Consider the following 24997-nt stretch of genomic DNA (forward strand, 5'->3'; position numbering starts at 1 on the left):
GTGAAAGAAAAAAAGAAAAAAGAAAATTGTTGAGTTTTGTTTGCTTGCGTAAGCATTGTGGATAAGGCATGAGTGGAATGGGTGGGGGGTGGATTTACGAAAGTACCCCGCATTGGAAATAATGGGGTGAATGTGAAAAAGTGAATTGAGGGTTACGAGAAGGATTGAAGAAAGTTGTCGCGGAGCGGGGTTCCACTCACCTGGGCGGGATAGAAAAAAGAGGACAAGGTGGTCCCATTTAGAGGATCGAGAATTGGGACACGTGTGAAGCGTGGGAAGGATGGTAATGAATTGGGTTGGATTAAGTGCACAACCCTTTCATATTTTTATTTCCAGCTGACTACAACTGTATCTCAATTGTCCTCTCAAATGCGACATCCATCACCACCATCTTTATCCTTTCAAATTTTTATATTATAATATTTATTTATTTATTTTATTTGGTAGATTAAAATTAATAATTAATGACTTTCAATTGAGTTATATATTTTTGCATAAGAATAGTTTACCTAGTTTAGGGCATTAGCCTACGTTGTTTGATGTGTTTGATGTGGTAGCAATTTGGGTTGATTGGTTGAACTAAGAAGTAAAAAAGTAGTTTAAGATCGATGTAACTTTAATTATTGATATGTTGAATATGTGCCCTACTTTTGATAGTGATTTGTAGAAGTGATATATAAGGTGATGTGAATATAATAAAATTGAAAGCATAAGCATCTCGTCCACCACTTTAGCTTCACAAGTGAGACTCCATGAATCATAGTAGCCTCCTTTTCACATTTTTCTAAAGCCATTTCCATTACTTTACTTTTAAATGCAACTGAGTGCATTAAGAATGTCTTAACTAGCTGTCCAAAAAGAGTATAACCAAAATAATATTCCAACCACAATTTATATCTTTTTTCTTTTTTTTATATCGTGAGATTTGTATCTAAAGATCAATGACTCTGCCCCTTTCTCACTTTTCTCTTTTTTATATTTCATTTCGTATTATATATATCATGTATTACTGTATACTTTTTATTCTATCACATCAACTAAATTAAATTCAAAATTATAACTTATTTATTTTCTTTTTTCTTTAATTCAACAAGTGAAATAACTTAATTTTCTATTATATTTTTTTCACTCCTTAATTTTAATAAAAGATTATTTTTTTAATTATTAATATATATATATATATATATATATATATATATATATATATATATATATATATATATATATATATATATGAATAAATACTCCACACTTAAAAATATTATTTCAGAGATGAAGAGGAACAAATTCAACATATCCATTTTATTTTATTTACATACATTGTTCAACTAAGTGATGATGGTAGGTGATGTTTTTGCCCTTATCTATACAATTAGAGAGATTAAAGTTTGTAATTTATATAGAAGTGCAATACCTAACAAACATATTTAAGTTGCAATTAGAAGAAGTTTTATAATTTCCTAAAAGTTCAAGATTCGCTACAGTGTTATATATATATATATATATATATATATATATATATATATATTTATTGTTCCTTGTATAACAATATAATGTTATATATATATATTTATATTGGAAATAATTTAAGTATGAGTTAAAGTCTTATATTGGATAGTTTAGACAAAATTAAACATTATATAAAATGAAAGATTCATAGTCTCATCATTTTAAAATTTTGGGTTAAAAGAAGTGTTAGATAATTTATATAGGTAAGACTTATACTATATATATAGAACCATAATCTTTCGGTGACTACAATTCCATATAAAAAAATATATAAACTCAATCATTTATGTATGGTTATCCTTTAATAATTTTGCGTCCCACATTTAAATCAACTTTCAAAAGCTTGATAATCAATATCGTGTGCTCTCAGAAAGTGGGATTTGGTATCTAATTATATTTATACCATATTAGAACTTTATTAAAAAATAATATTTAGAAGTGCATATTTTAAGGATATTGTTAAATAAATAGATATGTTTTATACGAAATCGTAATGGGATTACGTTGAAAATTGTGAGGAGGCATATTAACAATCTTTTGTATAAAAGGTAACTATTATTAATTCTATAATTAACATTCTAAATGGATTATTAACATTATTCTTGTGAAAAGGCTACAGGACATCCTGAAGAACAAAAACCATTATTCATTACCATCAAAACTCATGGGTTCTCTGTTTCACCAAGTGGAAGGACTACAAAGATTCCTCTAGAAAAACTATTTTATTAAGCCCAATTAAACAAAAAAAAGTACACACTCTATGAAAACAAATGCAGCAATTAATTTTTAAATTAGGCAAGTAGGTTAATTAATAGTAAAAAGAGTCTCTAAGCAAAAAACTCAAATGAAAAAAAATACAGTTATAACATTTTCTTTGTTTCCATACGTCATGTTAATAGAAAAATATTCATTTATAATTTTTATTTATTGAGAAATTAATTTAAATCTAATTGAACTTTAAAAAATGACGTAAATGATGTAAGGTAAATTTATTTATCTAGTTAACCTGAAATCTTTAACATATTTCTTATATTAAGACATATAGTAATACTAGATATTTTTGATTAGTTCAATAACCATTTAATAGTATAACAGACAGAACAAACAATTTTTTTTTATTAAACAATACAAATAAATAATTATAATATCAAAGAAATGTGCTTTAGCTTAATTAATTGTAAAAAATTACTTGCATTATCAAAAATTTTCATATTACATGACAATTTTCTTGTAAATTTATTAAAAATATTTGTAAGAAATGACTTTTTCCTATTATTTTGTCTAAGAATTTTAATTGACAGATAATTCTTTCATGGATAATTATTTTCAACAAAATTATAAAATTTGTAAGTATTTTGTACAAAATTTGTTGCGAAAAATGTTTAATACAAAATATTTTGCAAAAAAATTGAGAACAATTTTCTGCAAATTTTTTTCATAACAAAATTTATAAATATTTAAAAAAAAAAAAATTTAAAACAAAATTAACAGAAAATAGAAGTTCTGTTATAAGATTTAATTTTACTTATATACTTTAGATACTTTGTATATTATATCTTAGCAGACGAAGGTAAAACATTTTTGATTGACTTTTCATTATGATCGGTCACTTTTACTTTTGTTTTCTTCTATTTACAATATTCAAATTTAAGAAAACTGAATTCAATTAGCCTCTGACCATTTTTGGTACATTTTTTAAGTTTGATCTTGTGAAGCTGGTTAGAGAGATACTATGGCTGTTCTTGCTGTGGAATAGGCCTCATAAAGTTAAATAGCTAGACTTAGTTTAATAAGCTATGCTGCCATGAATGATGGATTAAAGTTTCCAATTTATCTAATAATCATTGCTATATGCATTATTTTCTTAATAGCTATGCCAATTTTGCATGGTAAGTTTCCTTTATTGTCTATAGCTATGTCAATTTATGTAGAATTCATCATGATTTGCAGAGATACAGTTTTGGTAAGTGTATTTTTGAAGGTTGTAAAGAAGAGAAAAACACACTACTTCACACTCATAGCATTACTAGAGTAGCTAGGTTTTGTAATATATCAAACTCACATTTATTGCTTCTTGAAAGTTGAAATGGTCCCGTATTGCTGTCAATAGCACCATTTAAAATTATGAGGAACAAAGTTTCTCAAAAGTTGAATATGAATTGGTTTTATGGTCCATTTTTGCACTTAAAATGAGAAAGTTATATATATAAAGTATCTTTATCGATGCATCTAACATTTTTATTTTATAAAGAAACATAAATAGTTTATTTTAATATATCTAAAACTTGATTTTAATAGCATTATCTATGGTCCATTCCACACCTTTCAAACGGGACTTGTCATGTATGGGCATAGAAGCTATCCAACCTTATCATTTTAACTTCATACTTGTACGTTTCCCTCTTTCCATTCTTATTTGGTTAGGTTTCTTGATTTCTTGATGTGCACAATCTCTTACTTTTTACTTTTACCAAGTTAGGAAAACTTTATTTATAAGCATTTCTCGAAAAAAAGTACAAGCTAAAATAAATTTGTATTGTATATGCTTTTTTTTTATTTTATAAATTAGTCTATACATAATAAGTTAATTATTATATAGAAAGTATTTATAGAAAATTTTATCAAAATACATTGTTATAATTTGTTATGCAGAAGCTATCTAATTATAACCCAACACGATTTTTTAATGAGTCTATATAAAATTATAGGAAGGTGATTGTGGTGTATAGAGTCGATCGGTCCGGACAGTAACGATTAAACGGTTAAGTCAACAAGAGTCGGTCGAGGAGATAACTTTAAATAAACTTTACAAAGATGTTATCAACTTGCTGGTTAAAGCACACCTTTAACCGATTTAAATATCGCATGATGTAGTCGTGTGTCAACATCTTTGGTGAACGTTAATCTTTTTTTTACTCTTTCTCTCATGGGATTTCACCTTGGTCTTTTATACAAATTATGTGTTGTGTTTGCCGGTCCATCCCATGACACACCTGAAAGTCAGTTAGTGACTTAATCAACATAAACAGGTTAGTAATTAGGATTAAAAAGTGATTGAATCGTGATTAGACCAATCCTAATAGTTGGTCTTGAGAGAAACTATAATTATAAATTAAACGTGTGGTTGTTGGAATTTTTGTTTCACATTTATTACTTTGATCGATCACTTTAACATTGGAACACCTTTAACAGGTACCCTGCTTGATTGACGAACAGAAACATCGAATAAAAAATAAGATCGAAGACTTGAAGGACTCAAATTATTTAAATAGACGTTCTACTCCTACACCCAAAACTACTACAACTTTTAAAATCATAGCTTATCTAGTAATTACGCACATCAACAACATAATTTTTTATCTTTTGCATTCAAATTTGGGAAATTAAAATTGTAACATAGAGAGGTTAAAAGAAAAACATATTAACGACTAAGTATTGATAATATTATTTTTCAAAAGAATTTAAAGTTTCAGATAAATTTTTCAAAATAAAAGATAAAATATCAAAGATGTGGCATAATATCATTTGCTTTTTCTCTACATGTATACACCTCTTTGTTGATTAAAATTAAAAATTCTTAATTACATCGATTAAAATAAATTTTACTGTCTTTTTTTCCGACATCAACATATTGAATTTAAATAATATCTTATACCATAAATTGCTTTTTAGTGAGTTTTTTTTTTTAAATAAAAAATTGTTTTATGATAGGGGTTGCATGTTTAAGGTTAACGTGTAAGATTTTTATGACAAACATGAATTTTTGTTAGTCAAAGTTTGACATAATATATTTATATTATCGAACAAAGGTTTTTATGTACATGTTTAGTCTTTCTATGATATAAATAAGGTTGTGAGCTTAATCCTACTTAAACATGCTATGAAGGTAAAAAAAACTGTTGATAGTTTTGATAGCATATTTAGGTAGATGATTTTGGATTGTGAATGTGACTTGGTCACATTGAGTTTTGTGCAATGAATGTGCTTTTGTTTAAAAATATTTATAGTTTTTAGATTAGATATGGATGGTATAAAAGATGATTATTTTTGAGATATTTATAACATTAATTCTAGGTATGCAATTAATATAATTAATGTTTTTTATAGACAATACTAGTTAGTAAAGTATTTTATAAATGAATTGTTTACATATTGTGTAGGTGAAATTCTAAGTGGAATATGTTGTGTATTCGATTGTTAAAAATGTAGAACGTTGCAACCAAATCAAATTGGCTCAAGATGGCCTTATTTAGAATTGAACTACTCAATTACATGTATGAAAAATAGAGTGGAATAGTTTTGGACCAAATTGGCACAATCTATATGAAATCATGCATAATAGTTCGTTGGGCAAAACATTTTTTTTTTTGAAAACCCTAGAAGTTTAGGTATTGGCCAACCATTTTTTTTTCTTTGAGCAAAAATGTTTTATTTCAAAAGTCAATAATTTCATTTATTAGGTGACTTAGTTAGACAAGAAAACCTTTGACTCACTAAATAGAATAATTGGATGAGCAAGTTTAGACATTTACTTACATTGTTGAGCAAACAAACCAGTATTTGAATTAAGACAATGTTTTCTACCCTTGAAATAACATGTTTTTAAATGTTTCTAAATACTAAAGATGTTTATATTTCATTAAGTTGTTATATTTATCAAGCTTGTAATACTTTAACATTATTATGGTGGGATGACTTATAGATTGAAATTTAATAATATTTATTTTTGTTGTGAAAATATATGGTTTTAAATGATAAATTTGATATGTGTATGAGTTTTTATGCGATTGATGATGTACATGATGATGTGTAAAATTTGAAATGTATGATGAAAATTATAAAGTAGGTGTAATGATAAATGATTTGAGTTGAAATGTATATGAATAAGGATATAGGTTAATATGCAATGATTTGCATGTAGTGCACTGTAAACATAATTATCGTAGAGATGAAATATTATGTTGGGATGTTTAGGTTGTGTATTAAATTTGAGATTCTCTATAAGATATATTGAGTTTAGTTTTATCAAATCACATAGATGAAAATATGTATTAAGTATTTTTTTTAGTCCTTAAAATTTGACGCAAAATTGGAATTCGTCTATGTTCAAAACTTTGATACATTTTAGTCTTCAAACTTAAAAATGAATGGATATAATTATTTTAACCCAATTACTTTAATTTTTTTAACGTGTCAATTTTGTTTCATGTTAAAATTTTTAACCCAACTTCGGTGTATATTGAAAAACACATTTTACACATGAAAAAATGTAATGTGGTTGGATTAAAATGACTATATTAATCAATTGTTAAAGTTTGAGACCAAAATGTATCAAATTTTAGCCAAAGACAAATCTTAATTTCACATCAAGATTCAAAGACTAAAAATATAGTTATCCTTAAAAATATCTAGAAGTGAGAGTCACATGAAGTTTTTATAACATAATTTTAATATGAAAAAAAAGTTATTCTAATTGGTAATAAGGATTCATCTCGTCACATGTGTGTTTAATTACTATTGTAATTTTTTTATTGGCAGCTTAGTAAAATTAAGTGTGACATGTGTAAACCGCTGAGTTTATTTTTAACGAATGAATTGAATGCATATTTTTAAAAGTATGTGGACGTGATATGAAATTTCAACCTTAATAAAGAAGACAAAAATGATGGAGATGCTAGAAGGTAGTGCTAATATAGTTGCTTTCATGATAGAGTCTTCTAATAAAAGAAATTAATAAAAATCATATTCTAAAGTTTTTTATTCATCAATTTTAAAAATTTTATAAATTATATTTCCAGAATTTGTTTTATTATGTTTTTTTTTAAATGTAAAATAATTTTAAAAAGTTTTAAGCTTGATAAAAATGATAAATATTATTATGAAAACAATTATGAGAGAGAAAAATAAGAAGAGGTATTTTCTAATAAATTAATTTTTGAAAATGTTTTTTCATATATCTCTGCTCTTGTGTTTCGTTGTTTTCAAAATTAAAAGTAAAAGAAAAAAGGAAAATATAGTTATTTGGATTTTTTTGGTTTTTGTAAAAAATGCTTAAAAAATAAATATTTAATCAGACCAGAAATCTATACTCTGTATCGCAAAGACGGCAAAGGAAATAAAGAGAACATTTTTTAGTGTGTTATGTAACCATGTCATTAAGGTTTAAACCAATAATTCTATATGCAAAATTATCTAAATTCTCCCTCATTGAGCCAACCCTCATAGGTTATACGATATTTAAAAAAAAGGAAAAGCAAAAGAAAAGAAAAAAAAAGAAGGAGAATTGGAGAAGCTATTCTTTAACTTTTTTTGTTATTTAAAAAATTCAATTAATCTATTTTTAACTTTTAATAGAGAAGTTTCCAAAATTCCTTGCGTCTCTTTTAAAGAAAAAGAAAATGTAATGTATTGAAATTCGATTATTTCATCCATTATATTTATATAAAAAAGTGTATTCAAACTCGATCACCACATATTTTTCGTGCACATAATTTATTAATTTATTTTTCATTCAAGTAACTGTTCTTTTAAATTAAAATAATTGTAAATTTATTTTATTCTTTAAATAACAGATAGTTTAAATTTAATTATTTTATAAATTAAAATGATTATTTTATTATTTTATCCTTTTAAATTACAATTTATTTTACATTTTCCTAGTTTTATTAACTTAATCTCCATCTTAAGAAAGCACGCCCAAACAAAGCAAGAGTGCACGCACATTCATCCTTGTTGCTTCGGAAGCCAATAGCCACTAAATTTCCCTAAGTTTCCTCTGTTCCATTAGTTCTCTGAACGGTAAACTTTATGATGAGATGCGTATAAATGTAGGTGTGATGAATCAATAGTTTTCATCAATCAATAATTTTCATTAATCGATAGTTTTGATCAACAAAGTTTGGTTCAGTTTCGTATTAACAGTTGTTTTTGTGCTTTATTATCTCTCTCTGTGTTCCGTTAAAAAACAGAGAGAGATCAATAGACAAAAAGCTTTGGTAAGCGAAGATTATCAGCAGCGTTGATTAGATTGTATTGATTGATAGAAAAGAAAGTTAGGATGGCGAAAGAGGTGAAGCAGAGTATAGTGATGGCATGGAATGAGGTTGCACCTTCGCATTTGGAGTTTCCGACGAAGAGTCGCAGTAGTCCGAAGTTAGAGACCATAGTGGAGAACAACGATGAAGGATTTGGTAATGAAGAAGAATTGTTTCAATACCCAAAAGCTTTTCGCATGAGGGCTAGGCATTGCAGGGGAACCCTACAAGCCTAGTTTGTAGGGCCAGAACTTGGTGCCATCACAATGTACATATCTTTTTTTTTGCGTCCATCTTCTGTCAAAGAATAATGAGACGTCTCTTTTTTATTACTTCTTCGTATGGGTGCTTTTTTGCATTCAAAAAAGCCCGTTTGGAACTTCTGCGCGGGTCCTCTTAAAGCATAATTTGTAATTCAATTGGGCTACTATTTCTTCTTCCACTCATTCAATCTTTCTTCTATTGGGCTCTGCAATTTCGAACTTTTTGTGGACCGTGGAGGGATCTCAACGTCGACAGATCTCAATTTTGTTTGGGGTTTTTCTTATTTCACATCCAATTTTTCTTATTGCACCTCAAAGTTTCACAGTGAAGACCATTATGTCCTTAAAAATATATATAAATTGTAAACTAAATATGTTCGTAGTCGGCACTCCCAAGAATGAAATTGGTACCCAGGTTTTTGAAAGTCGGTATCTTTGGTTTCTGAAAATCGGTAACACCGATTTCTGAAAGTCGATAACACTGGATTCTGAAAGCCGATAACACCAGATTTTGAAGTCGGTAACACCAGTTTCTGAACACCGGTAACATTGGATTCTATAGTTTAATAAAATAAATTTTGTGATATACTACAACCATGATGGAATACTATAATCTAAAAATATAAAGGTTAAAGATGGCTATGGGATAGTGAAACCCGTCTCACCTCACCCCGTTGTCATCCCTAATAAAGATCAACATCGACCACAAATGTTTTGATCTCCTCAACTACTCTCCGCACGTTCTTCACAACCATCATTTGTACAATGCTCACAACGCGTCTTAGTGCATCCTGCAATGGTAACTAGAGAAAACATAAGAATGTTATATAATGGAAGTGTTATAATCTCGTAGGTTGCCTAATGACTCTGTTCTTCTGGGTACGTGTACATCATATGGGATGTCATGGCAATGTCGAGTACATGTGAACCAATGCAACAACTCCCCATGCATATCCACCACATGTCGTAAGATCTCTAAACAACAATAGGTACGAGACATTGATGTATGTTCCACTCTTATCCGCAAAAATTATGCACCCAATAAGATCCAACAACTAAGCTCGTGCGGAATACACCTAACAATTAAACCTGTGGCGCCACAGTACCAACAATATCCAAATGGACGATAGGAAAAAATTTTCCCATTATAGGTAGATGAGGAAACATGAACATGTGATCTTAATAACTACTAAGTAAGGAGATATCATATGGACCTCGAGGATATTCAAGTCCTTCTTGATACTCCTATTTCACTTCTCCAATAACTTGTGACTTGTCAACAAGGGCTTGAGGGTCGCCAACCAAGAACAAAAACACAATACAAAAAAAAAAGTCCAAACAAGATTTTGCAAGCCGGTACACTCGCATCCTGCAAACCGACAACATCGGGTTCTAAAAGCCAGTAACATCGGGTTTTGAAAGCCGACAACACTAGGTTCACATGGGCTAAGAAGGATGGGAAGACCTAATCAAGGACTATTTGCTTGTAAATATTAGACAAGGATTTATTTTTGGGCTTTGCATTTTTGGCCCTGTAGAATAGGATTTTCTTTGGACCATGTATTAGGCCTTGGAGGAAATTGGACTTTAGAAACATTTTGACCAAAAAGGGAGTTGGGCCTAAATTGGACCTTAAGTGGAGTGCTCCATCTAGAATGGATCTAGAAGCCTCACACTTATTCTCCAAGACTTTCAAATGAGTGACATGACAAATGTGACTTGTTTAGGTGGTAAGTCACACTTCTTACATATTCATTTTTTGCTCCAATTTTTAATTTTTTAGACTCTTTTTTCCCTCGTCGGAGACTTTTTGCTCTCCTTCTAGGTTATAAATAAGAGTCTTCTCTCATGTATTTTAGAGCTTGAAGTGCAAAGTGAGAATTTTTATATTTATGAGATGCAAAAGGAAAAGACGGGGTGCAAAAAGAAATTTCCTAAAAATAAACCCTGCATTAAGTAGTGGACCGTCCGTGTTCTTGGTGTTAGAGAGACTTAGGAGAGAAGGAGAAAAAAAAGAAAGAAGAAGCCCAAAGTCAAAGTTGAAATACCACTTACAAATTTACAATTATTGATGAATTCATCACAGTATTATCTCAACAACACGTTATTCAGTATCTAAAAAAGAAATATTTACAAGCTATTTTCAGTTTCAACTCTAAATAAATAGGAGACTTCTGACATAATAACACAATTTCGAATAGAAAAAATTGATTCCTACATGTTAAGCATTCATGTGTGTTCCATATTAAGAGTATGATTATTGAGATGCAAAAGAAAAGTTCTTTTTTAAATCAGTAGATTTTAACAATAATTCTGTTTAACTGGGACGTTCATAGCCAACCAACGTGTTCACACTTTCGACACAAACCTAAAATTGTTATGATGTGTGCGCGTTGCATATCCTAAATATGTAGGTTTGGTAAAGTAAGTTCCCAAGGAATTTAGACAATAACTACACTGAACTTTTTTGGTTCATCCATATATAAATAAAAACGAACCTTTTGTTGTCTTAATTAAGAAAGAAGCTTAATGTTTTGAGAAGAAGACAGCAATTATTGGAATCGTCCAGCGTGTGAGTGAATTGTATTTGTGATTAGAAATATGTTTTGGTCGTATCTTTCCAACCACTCTCCAGACATGGACAACAAATGTGCCACTGAAGCAATGTTTGTAAGCATAGTTTTTCGGAAATAAATAAATAAAATTGAAAAAACAACGATGACGAGGATTGAGATAACAACACCGAAGTGACATGAATAGCCGCCCACCTAATTCCGCTACATATATACGGTATAGTCCAATTTTCTTATTTCAAACATCATGTGTGCATAATTTAAGAAGCAGTGAATTGTGTTTCTGTGGCTGAGAGTGATACACGTGTCGACGGGTTGAACAGCTTAAGGTGTTGATGGTCGTGTGAGATGAAAATGACTGTGGAGGTGGACGGTGGATCTCCTTTGAAATTTTGAAGTAACAATACGATTTCGTTAACTTATCTTTGTGTTTCTGTGGCAGTTTATGGCCGAGTCATGGATTTTTGTGTGCTGCTCACTCTGACTCAGAATGCCACGTTTTTTTTTTTTTTGTGAAGAACAAAATGCACCTTCATCTTGTCACCATCCATTAATTCCTGTTTTTCTTTAATTAATTATGTTAAGACGTGAAATTTAAATTTAATTCTTCATTTAAATTGTTATAATCGAAACTCTAAGACTTAAATTATATATTTGTAAGAATATAAAGACGAAAAAAATTATTATTTTAGTTCAGATGTTGTGAAAAATGATTTTGGAATTTAAAAGAAGAAGAAATATTTTTTTAAATTGTTAGACTTTTTTTAGTATATAGAAAGTACTAGAAAATGGAGGAAGAAAAATTAACAGTGGAATTGATGAACCAGAATATTCACGATAGTCAATGGAAAAAACTCGTGATTCTAATTCATTTCTGAGGTTTCCAGTGGCCCCCACAAACAGGGGAAAGAAAAATTGTTCTCGTCTCGTTCATGTTTATGTACATGTGTTTATGCCTCACTTGCTTTGTGCTATTGGTTTACCTCTTGCAAATATTCTTTCAATTTTTATTTTTCATGATGTTAATAATGATATTAATTCAAACAAAACAGTTTCTCAGCTTTTTATTTCATTTATTTTTCTATCTATTCAATATATATGTAAATTGTTTTAATAAAACTAAAAATAACATATAAGAATATAATAAAAAGTAATAATAAATATATTCTTTAAATGTTAGAAGTCCTACATAAACTAAAATATATAAATGAGATATAAACTTCAACTTATAAGTTGATTTTGTGAAATTAAATTATATTTAAAATTTATATAAATGAGATACAAACTTCATCTTACAAGTTGATTTTGTGAAATTAAATTATATTTAAAACTCATTTGAAACCACTTCTAACGTTAAATAAATAAACATTTCTTTAGAATTGAAACAGAAAGAACATAGAAAACTACAATACATTTTTTCGTGAATGAAAATATAAGTCTGTTTTCAAAAGTTGTTTGCTTTATAAACTAATTAAAAAGTATAAGTTATATTTTAAAGGTAAGGAGAAAATAAGATGGCACTGGTGTATTGACTATTGAAGAATTTTTAAAATTTAATTAATTATAAAATGTTTAAAACTGTTATTATAAAAATCAACATTGTTTCATACAAATTGAAAGAATGACTTGTTATATGTGTAATCTATTAGTTTAGAGATAATTTAAACAAATATTTTAGATAACATTAATACGTTGGTAACTTACATAAAAAGAAAACGACTAAAATATTTTTTCCAATTTTTAAACATATCTTGTATTTATATATCAGCAGATAACATTATATTTTGTTTTCTTTTACCTGCAGCTGGTTTTTGAGATTCTTATAATACTTATCTTATTAAACTTTAGTACCAACATGTGTATAACTTTTGCATTGCTCTTTTATAATAATATCCAAAACGGAATCATCTTTACAATAAAATGCATATTTGTTTACAAAAGGTTAAATTTTTTAAAGCACAGAGAGTATTTAAATGTAGACGATAGTTGATTGAGAACTCTTTCCAGCTCTCCAAAATCTCTTTTCTAAAATATTTGCAACCATTTGCCAATAAACTGAATGAGACAGCAATGAAATCACAGGAAAACTGGAATATTCTTTGTTTTATGGTTTAAACTTCTTTTTGTTCGATAATGAAAGAAGATGCAGAAAATGTATAGTATTAAACCAAGAACCCTAATATATAGTCATGGTGATTAAAACTTTGCATAATTAATCATAATTAATTGATTCGATAGCAAATATAGTGGCCCCATAATTGTGAGGAGGATAAGGTGAATCACCCTTTTGTTCAAAACCCATTTGATTTTAGGTGCCTCCAGATAAGTTTATCTGGCAAACCTTCGTCACTCAACAGAAGTGACAGCTCCTTTTCTCCTTATTTTAATCACATCAACAATCACATAATGTTCCAAATAGTTTTTCATACCTTTCTTTCATTACCTCTTGCAATTTTCTATGCTAATATTTCTTAGCCACGAACTTGAACTAGGAGTGCTAGAAAGTTCTACAAGGGTACGAGATTGGAGCTGTATTAAATTCTTCATGTGATGAAGTGAGGAAGTAATTCTATAGGTTTCACGTAAGCAAAAAATGCTTAATTATAATACAAAAATTACGTGGTCAAATTTTATCCGTCTGTCTATTTAAATCATGCATATTTTTGATAAGTATTTTCAGTTTTGTCGGTTTTAATAAAACTATTTTATTAATGTGATGTTTGAACATTTTTTGTATAGAATAATTATGGGCAATAAAATTGATTGGTTAGTTTTGCATTTACATGTAGCCGTTGGATTAAAGAAGGTTTTAGAGAAAATAAAAGTTGAGGAGAAAGTGGAAGAAACAGAAGAGTGGGACCATGCAAGCGAAATGAAGGTAATAGGGCGGCAAAAAAATACGCTAATCATGTAATCGTTGCCACATAGTCACATAGATACAAAACATTTCAATTAATTATTGATTTTACTCATTACACCACTCTTCCTTAAATACCTACCATCTTTCTTCTCCGAAACCCTCACTCCAACTACACTACCCTCTTATCTTCTTCTTCTGCAACTCTTTTGCTGAATTCCTGTTCTTGCAATGGCCAAAGACGTTGAGCAGGTCACGGAGCAACCCGAATACTCCGCCAAGGACTACCACGACCCACCTCCGGCGCCGTTGATCGACCCCGATGAGCTCACCAAGTGGTCCTTGTACAGAGCCGCCATAGCCGAATTCATAGCCACCCTCCTCTTCCTTTACATCACCGTCTTGACCATCATCGGATACAAGAGACAGAGCGACACCTCCATCGCCGGTAACACCGAGTGCGACGGGGTAGGCATTTTGGGCATCGCTTGGGCCTTCGGTGGCATGATCTTCATCCTCGTTTACTGCACCGCCGGCATCTCCGGTACGCAAACTGAACCTTCATCGATTTTTGCTCCGGTCACTTCTATTTCTGCTCCAATTAGTTAACTTTGTGATTTTCTGTATCAGGGGGCCACATCAACCCTGCAGTGACGTTTGGGTTGTTCCTGGGGCGCAAGGTGTCGTTGGTGAGGGCGTTGCTGTACATGGTGGCGCAGTGCGCCGGCGCAATATGCGGTGCTGGGTTGGCGAAGGGGTTCCAGAAATCGTTCTACAACAGGTACGGCGGAGGGGCTAACTCCGTGAGCGACGGCTACAACAAAGGCACTGCCGTGGGTGCTGAAATCATCGGTACCTTTGTTCTTGTCTACACTGTTTTCTCCGCCACTGATCCTAAGAGAAACGCTAGGGACTCTCATGTTCCTGTAAGCACAGACCGTCTCTTTGCTTTTCCTCGTTTATCATTAAATTTTAAATCTTGTGTTTCTTTTTTGTTATTCACTCACTTAATTAATTGCTTTGAAATTATAAACAAATAAAAGGTGCTAGCACCCCTTCCCATCGGGTTTGCCGTCTTCATGGTTCACTTGGCTACAATCCCTATCACCGGAACCGGCATTAACCCGGCAAGGAGTTTCGGACCAGCTGTGATCTTCAACAATGACAAAGTCTGGGACGACCAAGTAAGTTAATTAATAAACCTTAAATTTGATGTTTTTTATGAAAAGAAAAAGAAAAAAAAATTGTTAACGGTTGTGTTGTGATTGTCGGTTTTCAGTGGATTTACTGGGTTGGACCGTTCGTGGGAGCTGCGGTGGCTGCATTTTACCACCAATACATTCTGAGAGGATCAGCAATAAAGGCTCTTGGATCGTTCAGGAGCAACGCATAAGCTTATCCACCAAGATTATGATTTGTGGTGTGTCACCCAAAACAATAACAGTGTTTGAGTTGAAGTCTGTCTACAGGTCCCTCTCTTGGAGTTCCTTTTGGCTTTTTCCCTTACCCGTGGGCTTTGGGAAAACCAGATACCGTGGGCTCTTGAATTTGTAGATAAGAATGCTTTTATTATCATCATCATCATCATCATCATGTCAAGGGTGTATTTTTATCCCTTTTTTCTTTTTCTTCCAAGTATTCCACTCTTGTATTCACTTCCATCATCTCATGTCATGCTTCATTACCCCAATTTTTCTTTTCTTTTTTGCTTCTTCATCGTTCATCGTTCATCGCTGCTGCTGTATTCTCCTAAAATTTACCACTATGCGTTAATAAGTACAGTTTTAAGCACTTCAATTTGGTAATCAAGTTTTCCACGACTAATTATTGCTGATTCTTCACGCACCAAACCATGGAATAAGTATAGTTTGAAGCACTTGAATTTATGAAAAAACTGTTTCTATCGCGACACTAGTAAAAAGAGCAAAACCAAAACCACTTCAATCGTACTATGCTGCATTTCTTTTAATTTTTCGGATGCACCTTAAAAGGGTTTGTGTTATGTTTCATTCCGATTAATTTAATAGAAAATTTATTACGGTAAGTTTATGAGGTTGAGTTGTCTTTAAAATATCTCTTAAGATAATAGCAGAATCATAACTCAGAGTTTAGTATTTAGTGCAGTAAAATTAGTTGTTTGTTGTTATGCTATTAACTATCCATTTATATTTAGTTTTTATGTTTTGGTGTGAGAGTGATATATTGAAGTTTTTATATTGATTATTTAGTTTTGCATTATGTTTTGACGTGAGAGTGATATACCGAAAATCTTGTATTGATTATTTAGAAATCAAGTGATTTCATAATATATAATTCAATACAGATATTATTTTATAAATTTTTTATAAAATTAAATTAAGTTTAAAATTTATTTCGTAACGTGTTTTTTCCCGTGATTTAGAATTAGATTGGTGTTAACTTTTTTTCCATGATTTAGAACCAGATCGGTGTTAACCTTCATGATGGTGTTTTGAAATTGAGAACGAATAAAAACAAAAGTGAGTGGTCCTCCCAATAGGTTAAATTTGTTGTGCTTTCACAATCATGCTTGCTGCTACCAGAAAATAAGTAACCACAAGTTTCTTGAACCTTCTTATTATTTCACCTGTTTTCGTGAACAAACACAACTCTCTCTCTCTATATAATACATATTTCTAATTTCATGATTTGACAACTATTCACTACCATTTATAAGAAGTATTCTATTTCAAATATAAATTTTATGGATACGACTTTTTAATTAGAAATTCAAGTTTCACATAATTAAAAACGATGAAGTGAAGTATTATATAAAAATAAATATAATGTCCCTCAAATTTTATTGATATTGTATTTTTCAATTTTATTGATATTGTATTTTTCTATTAATGAATTTCTGGAGACCTCAAATTTTATTGATATTGTATTTTTTTATTAATGAATTCCTGTAGACCTAACAAAGTCTTTCATATCAAATAAAAGACATAAATCTTATAGATGCGACTTTTTAAATTAGGAAAAAATATTACATATATTATTCTTTTAAAAATTTAAAACGTTGTTCTTATTAATAAAAAACTTAAATGAGTAATTTCACTAAAGTCTCCTATAACTAGAGGTTGGGATGCTTATCCCAATGCTTTAGTATAGAGATGGCAAATAAACCCGTTCCGTGGGTATTGCCCGAACCCGTCCCCGTTTTGACGGGGAATCCCCGCATTGACTGGGTATGGGTATGGGTATGGGGAATCCCCGATTTTTTCAGTTGGGTATGAGGATGGGTATGGAAATATACATATACCCGCCATAATACCCGTCCCCGTCATATCTCTATTCTCGTTTAAATTATTAAAATATTCACAATTAATCAACTCACCCCTATATATATATATATATATATTCTATTTTTTATTTCTTTTAATTATTTCATTTGTCATGAACCTCATTCTCATCTCCAATATATTTTTTATCTTATCATAACCTTTATGTAATTATGTTAAAATGATGTATGTTAATAAAAAAAAATTATGCCTCACATTTGAATATTTATATTACTTTTAATATTTTTATTTATTATAAATTTTCCTTTCACATGAGAATGTTTATATTCTCAATTTAAGGTAATATAAAAAAAATTCTTTACTTATTATTATTATTATTAATTTTTGTTTAATTTGAAGAACTCTTTTGTTTCATTAAAATAATTATCGTTATTTTTCAACCATTAGGTATATATGTTGATATTTGAAAAGTTTTCTTAGTTCTCTAAGATATTTTTCGTCTTATCATACCTTAGCTATACATTTGATTTCCTTTGTGTGATTTTTTTCGATAGTCTCTCAAATTATTTCTAAAACACACATTTGTTAGTTTTTTAATATTTTTATTTATTGTTTTTATTTTCATCATGTAGAATAATATTTCGTTATATTCTATCTAATTATTTTTTATTTTATAACTCATTATTAATCATAATGTAATTTTTTCACTTTAAATTCTATTTGAAGTGGTTAAAATTATATATATATATATATATATATATATATATATATAATGATATTTAGGAATAATATATGATAATTCACTACAAGAAAAACATGAAATGGTGACTGATTTAGTCAGTAACCCATATCAGTCACTATTTTTCGTCGTTGGTAGTAGTAGTTGATTTATTATCTGAATCAATGACTAAATTAGTGACCGATTCAATGATCGAAACGGTACTTGATTTAGTGACCAATTTAATTACTAATTTATTTGTAATTTAATGACAAATTTTTTGGTCACTAATGATATTTCTATTTAATTTTAACCACTTCAAACATAATTTAATAATTAGTTCTCTAAGGTATTTTTCATTTTATCATACCTTAATTATACATTTGATTTCTCTTGTGCGATTTCTTTCGATAGTCTCTCAAATTATTTCTAAAACACACATTTGTTAGTTTTTTAATATTTTTATTTATTGTTTATTTTCATCATGTAGAATAATATTTCGATATATTCTATCTAATTATTTGTTATTTTATAACTCACTATTAATCATACTGTAATTTTTTCCACTTTAATTGTATAAATAACTTTTATTTACTACAATATAAAAATTTAATGTAATTTCTATGAATATTTTTTGTCACTATCCAACATATAATCCAACATATAATGAAGTTCAAAAGATACAAAATCTATGTCAAAATTTTATTATTATGTTTATTATTTGTTCTTTGTGTCATTTTGATCAAGTGATGTATTATAACTTTTATTAGTGTATAAAAAAGAGATTCATTATAATTTAAAAAATTGAAGTAAACAAACATTTAAAATATATTTTAATTTGAATATTTGTTTTCCTTTTATTATTATGTTTATTATTTGTTCTTTGTGTCATTTTGATCAAGTGATATATTATAACTTTTATTAGTGTATAAAAAATAGATTCATTAGAATTTAAAAAATTGAAGTAAACAAACATTTAAAATATATTTTAATTTGAATATTTGTTTTCCTTTTATATTTTTTTGAAATATTTTTTAATTTTATCAACTAAGTCCATCAATGTTGTAGTTTGCAAATTTAATAAATGTTTTGGTTCACATGAAATTTTATTTGGTATTCTAATATAAAATGTAAACAATTATAATTTATTTTAAGGTATTTGACATCGAAGAAAATCCTCCTAATATTGAATATTTCATAATATTATGTTTTCTTTACCGTAATTTTTTTTCTTTTATAAAAATTAATATTGAAGTAGTTAGAACGCGGGTACGAATATGGGTACGAGATTATACTCGTTACCCGGTGGGGATGGGGATGGGAAAAAAGTTTGATACCCGTTGGGTTTGAGTATGAGGATGGGGATGAGTTTTTTATGCGGAAATGGGTATGGGATAGCGAAACCCGTCCCCGCCCCGCCCCGCCCCGTTGCCATCCCTACTTTAGTACTAGAACTTAGCATCATAATTAAAATATAATTGCAGTATCGCACACGATATGAAGCGGTTAATTAATTTATTTTGTGTGAAACATTTTCTTCTTAGTTGTTATTATGTACACAATAATACAGTGGTAGGTTGAAAGAAAATTTATAAAAAAGAAAGAAATAATAAGTAATAAACACGTTAGGTTGATCATTGGGATTCCTTTGTTTTGTGTTTTGTGTTCGTAAAATAATAAATTGATGAGGTAAGGTACTTATCTTTTGCCATATTTTATTTTTGTGGTACTTTGTGCCTAACTTATATGTATAGTATATGACTACGCATAAATATATTTACACGAGAGAAATAATAAATTAATATTAATTATGACTTTTGGATTAAAGATAATTTAAAATATTTGATTTTGTGTAATGAATATGGATAATTGAATAGTGAAGGTGCAGTGATTGGTATGGTACAGAGAAGAGACAGAGATAGGAAAGAAGAAGTGATTGTGACAATAATATTAGCTGTAATTAATTTGTTGTGATTTTAGTATTTATGAAATTTGTCCTCATCCCATGGTTGGTTTTATTCGTGAATCTCACGTTTTCAACTCTCTTTTGTTATTCTCTCCTCTTTCGATGGTAATGGATAGAGTTTGTATAGGATACTGTCTCCCTGTCTCTTCTTTAAATAAAAGGGACAGCTGAATTTATGTGTTACAGTGGGTATTAAATTGTTATACTATTATTTAAATTATTTTACCTATGATATACATTTTTTATTTTCAATCATTAAATTCTTTAATATTATCATTTTGATGGTGTATGCTAAATTTCTGGGTATATAGTCTAGTAATGATATTTATTTATGTTCAAAATAACATGTTACTTATGTAAGACAATGGGCTTTAGTTATATATATTTTTTTAATTTTTATTTTCAAAATTTTATCATATTTTTTATATTATATTGTTTCTTTTTGGATTTCTTCCTTTCATATTTTGGATCTCACTCTACTTAGTTTTGTTATCTTTGTTAGTTTTTGAAGATGTGTAACTAAACCTATGGTGTAGGATTGAAATTAGATTGACAGACAAAGTTATAAGATCAACTTATTTATAAGAGTTGTGCACTTATAATAAAGATGAGTTTTTTACTTATTAACTATGTTTTTCTATAATTCACAAGTAACTGTGATGCTTACTTAATAATGTTTTATTATTTATTGATATTCTATTGAATTGTTCAGAGTTAACTATTTTGACTAATATTCATGCAGAGCTCTTTTACATTTTTCAATGATTTTAATAAGTAAATAAAGATTTGGGATAACCATTTAGTTATTTTGTGTTTCAGTTAGTCTCGTGTCACTTGTAGAAACGAACGTTTCATATCACTGTGTAAGTTCACGATCCTTGAGTGTGGATCATGATCTGAATTTAATTTTGGTGACCGTTCAGCGATCGATTTTCAAATTCATAGTTAACTATTTTGTGATTAGGATTTTCTTCGTCATATTATATATATATATATATATATATTAAAAAATAAAATAAAAATAATAATTTGATGAACGTGTTAATTAATAAAAATAATAGAATTTTCATCTGGCTATAAAATTATTCAAAGAAAGAAAAAAAAAGTAAAAAATAAAGATTGGATAACGCATTATTCACAATATTTCTTATGAATCAATATTAGTATTCTATTATAATTTATGTATCTTATATTTATGATTCTTCTATTATAATATTTATTCCAAATTAAGTTTTTTTTCAAATTAATATGAACCCTAAGTATCATTTTATAGATTCTTTCATGAAATTGATATGAACCCTAATAATTTTTTTGTTCCCAAATTAGTATAATCCTATATTATGAAATTAAACTATGAAATGTAGGAATTTTGTGTTTTTCGTTGCATATAGTAAAATTTGTAAAATTTTATGGATGTATATTGGACTGTATTACAAATTTCACTGTACATCAAAAATTAGTTGAATAATCTTGAATTGGGATAAAAATTAAAATACTTCTCTTGCGTGAATTAAATGAATTATAAAGATTAAAATAGAAAAGTGTATATGTTTGTTTGAAAATGTTTTAAGATAATTTTTTTATTTAATCAGAAAAAATAATTTATTTATATATAAACAAATTATTTTGACAATGTTCCTCTTCAAATCTTTTAAGGTATTAAGGATTTTAACAATGTTTTGGCACTTAGCAATTAATCACTTTTGTAACTTCTTTTTCAAATGATATCTTTACATAAAACAAGTCTCTTTATGATCGTTGAGAACTCTTGAACTCAAATAGTTTTGTCTTTTTTTATATGTTGAGTTTTTTTTTTTTACCAGCAATAAAGAATATATTAATGGAACAAATAAAATGTTTCACTCGAAAGATTTATATACACACACGAGAAAACAGAAATAAAAAACATAATAATATAACTTCTACTCTTCTAATTTCTAAGATTTTTCAATACAATTATAAGTTCAAAATAAAACAATATAATGACCTTGCATTATATGTTGTTGTTGCCAATCATATTAATGCAAATAAAATGGTCCAAAACTCTCTTCACAATATGCATAATGAGAAAAAAATTATGCGTAGGATCAACACTCCAACTTGCAATATTATAGTTCTTGATTTTTCAACCAAAAAATGATTAGACTAATACGTAGAACTTGATTAGATTCAGATAACTGATATATCTATTTTCAAGAAAAAACAATCTAATAATTTTATGCATAAAGTTAGACATAAACATCGATCAAAATATGAAAACATGACTTTTGAAACTTTATGTGTAATCCAAATCCAAATTTTTACTTAAGCTAAGTTAAATACATCCTCTATATCCTATACAAAAGATCTAAAAATGTGATATTATTTCTATATGTCCATATTACCCAAACTATATCAATCCACGTACACTTCCACAAATTATTAATTTTTCTGATTAGTCTAGTAGTCTAAATTGTTGGGAATGATTTTTTACTATATTATAATGTGTTGTGACGATTTAATTCCATTTGTTACACATATTTAAAAATTTCCTTTTTCTAATATAAATTAAAGAATAAGTGTTAAATCTGTTTTATGTAATGTTAATTATTATCTCTCTTTAAGCAAGATTCTAATAACTAATAATATCTATTTAGTTATGTCAAATAACTCTTTGTTCAAAACAAAATAAAAATAAATATCGTACAAGACAAATAGTCGAACTAATGTTAACATCAACTTTTGTCAATATGGTGCTGAAAAAATAACTTTAATTTGTATTCTAATATAATCTAATTTAAAATCAATAATAATAAGTAATTAAAATCTTAGAAATTAATTTAAACTTAAATTTATAAATTAATTATAATGTTTTATGAATAATATAAATTATTTTAGTTATAATTTTAATCCAAAAAATAATGTGTAACTTAGTCGATATAAATATTAATTTTTTTGTAATGATTTTTTTACTGTGTTACCTATTAAATGACAATTCAATTAATTCATTTTTAATGTTATGAAAATATTAAGTGGTGTAAGTTTACGAACTTAACAAATTATATATATATATATATATATATATATATATATATATTTGAAATGTGTTTATCCTTTCAGTTTATTATTATTTTTTCTATAAAACTACTATAAAATAAAATTTTACTCCTCTAATTATTATTTTTACGTATATCGTAAGAAACAATAGTTTTATTGATTTTAAAATATTATAGCGTCAACTTCTTGAACAAAATACAATATTTCATGGCCAATAACTTACACGAGTTTACATAATATTCGAACGTATCACTCCACACTCTTATGAACTTCATAATCGTGTATTATATCATGGATCTCAAATCCTTATAATTCTATCCCTTCTATTCACTCATTAATCTGCTTAATTTAGGTTTAACTTCAATTATATCAACTTATATATATTGAAATGTAAAGTCACATAAACTATAGCTAAGCGATGACTTTTTATTATTATATTAATTTAAATGTATATTATAAGTAAAAAAACGATAATTATAACTTGTATAAAACGTTTTCGAAATAAAAATTCAGAGTTATAAATTTCTATTACATTTTTTGTATTTTCTTATTGAAAAACAAAATATTAAAAGAAAGTCATCGTTAGTCTTATCAACGACTATATTTATTTTTATATTTATTTTATGGTTCGTCTTCATGTCACATTCGTTTTATATACAAAATAATAGCTAACTTCAAACCATCAACTTTGGGATTAAACAGTACAGTCATATACCAAAGTGATGACTTTTTCTTTTATCACATCAATACAAATATATATTATAAGTCACAAATATAATAAGACTTGGAATACATTTTTTTTAATGATATTTAAAGTAACGGATGTCAATTATAATTTTTTCAATTTTATTATTTAAAACTAAAATGCAAAATATAAAGTCATTAACCAAATCAAGTATTTTATTTATTTAATCATTTGTTGTCGTGTCCAATTTAATTTGCATTTAAAGTAATAAGTCCTTATTGTCGCTAATAACTTGCTTTTAAAGTGACTATTTGTTATCACTGCTGGCATACCATTTCACATTCAAATTGTACATCAATTTAGTGAATTTTAATATTTTTGAAATAAATTTTCTGATTTAATAAAAGACCCAGTAAACAAAATAAACACTAAGATAGGTTTTAGATAAAAGGACTTAGATAATGTTTACGAAGTTGTCTGAATTTAAAATCTTGTGTATGGATAAAATGTTTCAATTTCTGTGTGTTTAATTCCCTTGTTAATAAATTAATTAAATTTTATCCAATTAATTCTTAAGACTTTGTGGAATAATTAATTTTCCTTGTTTTCTTCAATTTATTTTAAGACTAACCTCCATGTCTTCAGATTATTTTTTAGACTTTCTGTGTTTAAGACTTTCTGGAATAATTAAGATTTTTTAATTACTCACAGTCATGCACTCAATCTATACTTCATCATCAATTTTTTATATAATTTTATATTAATAATAAATTTGATGATCCAATTCGGTCGTAATCACATTAATTTAATTTCATACAACCTAATAAAGATAACCCTAACGTTTTTTTTTTTTTCAGGTAAAAGGTCTACTGAAACAACTTAGAAAATGGGCTCAGAGTTCATCAACTTTAGGCCCATTACAATTTAGTTCGTTTTTTGTTCGCATATCTTAAAGCCCTTGTTCATTCCAATGGGCCTTAGTCTTTAAATACACAAGACGAATCACGGCTCGGTTTCTCTGTGATGATTTGAATAAAGCGTAAAAGAAATTATACGTGATCATTTTAAATCAGGAAAATTATATAAACTGATAAAA

The 24997-nt window shown here is 28.1% G+C and overlaps 1 protein-coding gene across 1 annotated transcript; it reads left to right on the top strand.

The window, feature by feature from the left end:
* Window positions 1-14383: 14383 nt before the first annotated feature.
* LOC114185047 (aquaporin PIP2-7) lies at window positions 14384-16041 on the top strand. Its single transcript, XM_028072542.1, has 4 exons — window positions 14384-14780; window positions 14867-15162; window positions 15280-15420; window positions 15516-16041. Exons 1-4 carry the CDS (start codon window positions 14468-14470, stop codon window positions 15627-15629), a joined length of 864 nt encoding a protein of 287 aa, XP_027928343.1. The 5' UTR covers window positions 14384-14467; the 3' UTR covers window positions 15630-16041.
* Window positions 16042-24997: the final 8956 nt, after the last annotated feature.

The sequence above is a fragment of the Vigna unguiculata genome, chromosome 5, assembly GCF_004118075.2.
Source record: "Vigna unguiculata cultivar IT97K-499-35 chromosome 5, ASM411807v1, whole genome shotgun sequence".
NCBI lineage: Eukaryota > Viridiplantae > Streptophyta > Magnoliopsida > Fabales > Fabaceae > Vigna > Vigna unguiculata.